The sequence below is a fragment of the Echinococcus granulosus genome (genome assembly GCF_000524195.1).
Source record: "Echinococcus granulosus chromosome Unknown EG_S00015, whole genome shotgun sequence".
Lineage (NCBI taxonomy): Eukaryota > Metazoa > Platyhelminthes > Cestoda > Cyclophyllidea > Taeniidae > Echinococcus > Echinococcus granulosus.
The window spans coordinates 748,042-752,617 of NW_020170395.1; the positions used below are offsets into that span (position 1 = coordinate 748,042).

The following is a 4,576-nucleotide window of genomic DNA, read 5'->3' on the forward strand; positions in this document are numbered from 1 at the left end:
AGAGCTGCGCTTTGACGCCGAGTCCTCCATACCAGCTGCCAAATTCAGTGGCAAAATTGTCGGTGCCGAAAATGCTCATTATTATACGTTGGGTTAGTCTCCTACGCTGGTAGATTCGGCTAACGCGATTCCTCACGCAATTGTTTACTCGTTTACAAAAGGTATTAAAATTGAGTATAGGGCATTGGAATCCACTAATACACTGTAAGTGGATTATTTTTAGCTGCAGGTGCGTACGATGACACCGAGGATACTGTGAAGCTTGTGCATAGATATTCTACGAACGCGCTTGATGCTACCCATCAAAACCACACACCCAGTCTGACATGGATTTTCAAACTACGAACCATGTGTTCTAACTTCTAGACCTAGGTGTCTTTTGGGATTCCCCTGGGGTGTCGCGTATTTACCCACCAGATTTCCTTGCAACATAATTATTACCTTGTTTTCCGTCACGCTTTTCTACTTGTGGCACATAATTAGTGGAGTACTTTGTGCTGTCACTGGGCGTTCATATTCCAGTCGTAAAATAGCCATTTGAATGGTTTTATTTAACACGAAGTTGGCGTCACTTCGATCTGGTAAAGTGGGTAAATTGAATTGTGGAAGGTGCATTAAAGTAGGACATATGGATGAGTCTACTTATATTAAATGAGTAGCACAGGGACACTTTGTAACAGACTTTCTGTAGGTGAATTTCTTCATTGCACTGCCTGGATATCAATAAAAGTCATAATTTTATATGATATGGTGTCATTATTATAGCACATAGTTGAATGGATCCCCCGATAAAGAATAGTTCACAAAGACAGGGGCGAATTTGTCATCATCAAGTACAAGCTGAAAGAAACCTGCGTTTTAGTGAAAATTTGCAGATTGAAATAGAGATAAAACATTTGTTAGTAATCCTTTTGGATAAATAAGTAAACAAATAGGATCAAGTTTTGAATGCAATAAGAAGCTTGAAAAGTGCACGCCTCTGATCTCCTTGCAGTCCTGTAGAATTCTAGACGCTTCTAGAGCATTTTCACATCTTTCCAGAGACATCCACCGAAGCACCCATACCTGAAGCTATGCATCACCGACGGTCTTGCTCTTTGGGCACCTAAGCAGTATTTAGTTTAGTTCAAAAGGCTCCTTCTAGAACATTTTCTGGATTGATCACGGCATTAACTCGAGGTAGCATCTACTAAGTCCCCAACACACAACTCTAGGCATGAATACTTTCAATTTTGACTATGCACTTACGGCCCATTGATGGGAATGGTGACTGCTTGCTTACGCAAGTGACTCTTGGGAAGTGCGATGGATGGACAAATGAAGTTCTATTGAGAGCTTTATCTGAGATTATAGTTGTTACGATGCTTCCCCCTATACTACAGTTAACTATGGCATGCTTTTCGATCAGGTGGGTTGGCTGACTTAGATAGAACCCTTTAACCATTCGAAGCGCCGTAGCGATTGGATAAGTATTTCAACACCCGATTAATAATGCGTATTCCCTAGCCGCTGCGGGTTTCACTTCCCTTTGCCGGCCTTCCAGCCCCTCTACACTCCACTGCTACACTGTCCACCTACATTGGTGTGTAGTTTTAGATTTATGGTGATTTTTCCTCGGCATCTAAACCACAAAGAAAACCGCACTTTAATGCTTCAAGCTAAGCCGTGACTTCTGGATTATAAAGATACAACGACGATTTTCAGGAACTGAGAATTGAACTGTTACATCGTTCACCAGATATTTAAAAGGTTTCGGCATTTAAAGCCCTGTCAGCACCAACGAGCCATCCTAAGGCGATCGGTTGTGAGGCACAAAGGCAAAAGACGACCGAATCAAGATTGCAAATATTTGTGAGGGATTGCGTAGTATTTTGGTCACATATAAGTGACACCGGTAACAACTGTGGAGTTACATTGGAAAAACACATAGGAAGTACCACATTGTACAATTTACGCGTTACTAAAAAATGACCACACCTCCCACCTAGGCCAAGTGGCTTCCCTAATTATGGGAAAGAGCACTAGTGCCTGAATACAAACGAGGATGCCGGACAGATGAAATCATTGATGCGGAAAACACGGAAGATGGATCGGTAAGTGTGAAAAATGCCGACTAATGTCAAACGTGGAATAAAATTTGTTTCAGAATAAAGGAAAAGAGAGCCTTAGAGGTTAATCGATTCCCTTGAAGAGAGGTGCCCCCAGCACCACATGACCATCGGACATCGCTTGCGTCTTACTAGCTTCGACCACCTCTGGAGTGACGAAGGCTTTGTAGAACTTATGATGCTCGCTTTGCAAAGCATTTTTTATCTTCTCCTTTCTCACCCTATTGTCCTTAGCTCAAGATTTCACATCCTTCGGTGCATATCCTTTTATCCATCCTCTGCCGTGACGATTTTGAGACCCTCTTCATCTAAACAAATATATGTTTAGGGACATATAAGTAGTGACGATCTACTCGTCGCTGCCAGCTCCCTCTCCAGTACGTCTGAGGATCGGATGTTCAGAAAGGCGAGACAGGTATACAGGCGTTTTTTATCTCAGAGGAGGGCTAGTAAGAACATAGTAACCCATGACTACACAATAACCCCAAAGTGTTTCGACGCCTTCTCTCCAAGTTTAAAATGCCATCCTAAAGACATTGACAGGACCTTCCTACCCACACGGTGACGTGATTCAGCAGCATCAACGTCATCTGTGAAAAGGTCTAGTCAAGGAGATTGCACGACTCCTCCGATCTCGTTAATCGGGTTTAAGAGTAGTTAATATCGTTTCTCTAACAGCACAATCAACAGCAACCACCGTAATGACGGTCACCAACACAATACCGCAATCGCGCGGCTGTCAGTCTATTCTTCCTCTGCATTGTAATCCTAGTGGTATCTTTCATTCAACAATTAGGCACATCTTTAGAATTGCTAGAAGCCAGGTGCTTGGATCTTAGTAGCATGGTTAATTAGGAAATAATGTGGACATTAGAATAACCATGACGGTTAGTTAGAATGACTTTCGACACTACTGATCATACATTAAGACATTTAAATTGCATTCTAGGTTTCCAATGCCCTCAGTTTGGGGTAATCAAGTTCAAAAGCTGTTTTTTGATAATAAGTTTCAGCACTAGCTAAACCTAGATACGCATTAAGCGATCAGCCCACCTGTCAGCTACTACGACTCATGCTACCCATTATTAATCCGCCTGATTATGCCTCAACGCTGCAGCTACTGCCTGTTCAGACATCTGACATCTAGCGGCGAAAATTGGCAGAAGTTTACGGCCGAGTGCGCTATTGTTTTTTTCGCTTTAGCAGTGCCCCACGTGTTGTCACCAGCCCCTGCTTCTCCCAAATATTCTGCAACTTTAGGATTCCTAGGAAAGCATATGCTTAAGAGAAACCTACAAATTGACGCCTCCAGCGGATCGACATGGCTCCCAATTCCACTTTCCTATTATCACCACGCATTCACAGACAGAGTTGGGAATGCACCTTTCTGTGCCATTTTTTGACATACAAAGGCAATCAGGATATTGTGTCAGTTCTTATTCCTCCGCTGAGAATACCAGTAACTGCATAAACACCCCTTTCTTTATTTTCATGTTTATTTTACAAAAGTGCTAGGACGTTGCACTCTGGTTTATATCACATACAGATGTAATCCTTCTCTCTCTAGTGGATTTACCTTGGTGCTTCACTGTATTGGTCGCTACGCACAGAGACCACAAGCAAAGGTTGCTTGAGACGCAACTTTACGGACAACTGGCCGAAGAACAGCCAAGTGCCAGATATTTGTCTCTAATATACCATCGAAAATCACCATTGACTGCGGTTCGCAGTTCAAGCCTAAATTATCATTAAATTAGCTATCCTTGCTTGGTTGTGAGTACAAAAAGATCACCACTTAGCATGAGACCAACAGCGTCCGCATTAAAAATCATCACATACAACAGAGTTGGGTGTCCTAGACAACAGTAGTGACATGGACTGGATTGCATCCTACCTTCTTAAACATTCTGCTGAGTTGCAGAAAGGTTAAATTATCTGCTGCTTCCGTTTTCGCTCCCATCAAGAGAAGTGTTGTCCTTGTCGCTGGTTCTGTTGCCTTCGCGTTTAGTGATTCTTATCTCACTTCGTCCCTTGTTTGTGTGCTTTGCTTTGGTGCGTTATTTGGTGATCTTGTTTATCCATGGGTCGCTTATCTTGTCAATCGTCCTGTGTGCTTTTTTATATCAGCAAATGATTAGGCTGCAATTGGGCTGGAATTGTTTATCATGACCCCACAGAGTGCCCTATTGTCTGTTACAAAATTATTTGCATCTGTCGAATGACACCTCAGGTCGCATTGTCGGAAAGGACGCTGCTCCGTATCTAGCTGATGCAAATGCAGTCTTTTTGCATCTAGGATCTGTGTAGTTACAAATCTCGCGAGCTGGATTTTGGGTATGGGATGTTGACTGGCGCTAAGAACGCAAATTAAGTAATGGTTCTCGACTCGGAGTCTGGCCTTGTGATCCGAGTTCTGAAGTAAAGTCGAGTGTTTCGGCAACCACACGTGCTTGTATTTGACTCAGTGG

At 42.8% G+C, this 4,576-nt stretch overlaps 1 protein-coding gene across 1 annotated transcript; it reads left to right on the top strand. All coding sequences in view use genetic code 11, as the record gives it.

Moving 5' to 3' along the window:
* Positions 1-776: 776 nt before the first annotated feature.
* On the top strand, positions 777-4,246 carry EGR_03079 (hypothetical protein; the record flags this gene model as incomplete). Its single annotated transcript, XM_024492328.1, has 2 exons — positions 777-898; positions 4,030-4,246. 2 exons carry the CDS (start codon positions 777-779, stop codon positions 4,244-4,246), a joined length of 339 nt encoding a protein of 112 aa, XP_024353254.1.
* Positions 4,247-4,576: the final 330 nt, after the last annotated feature.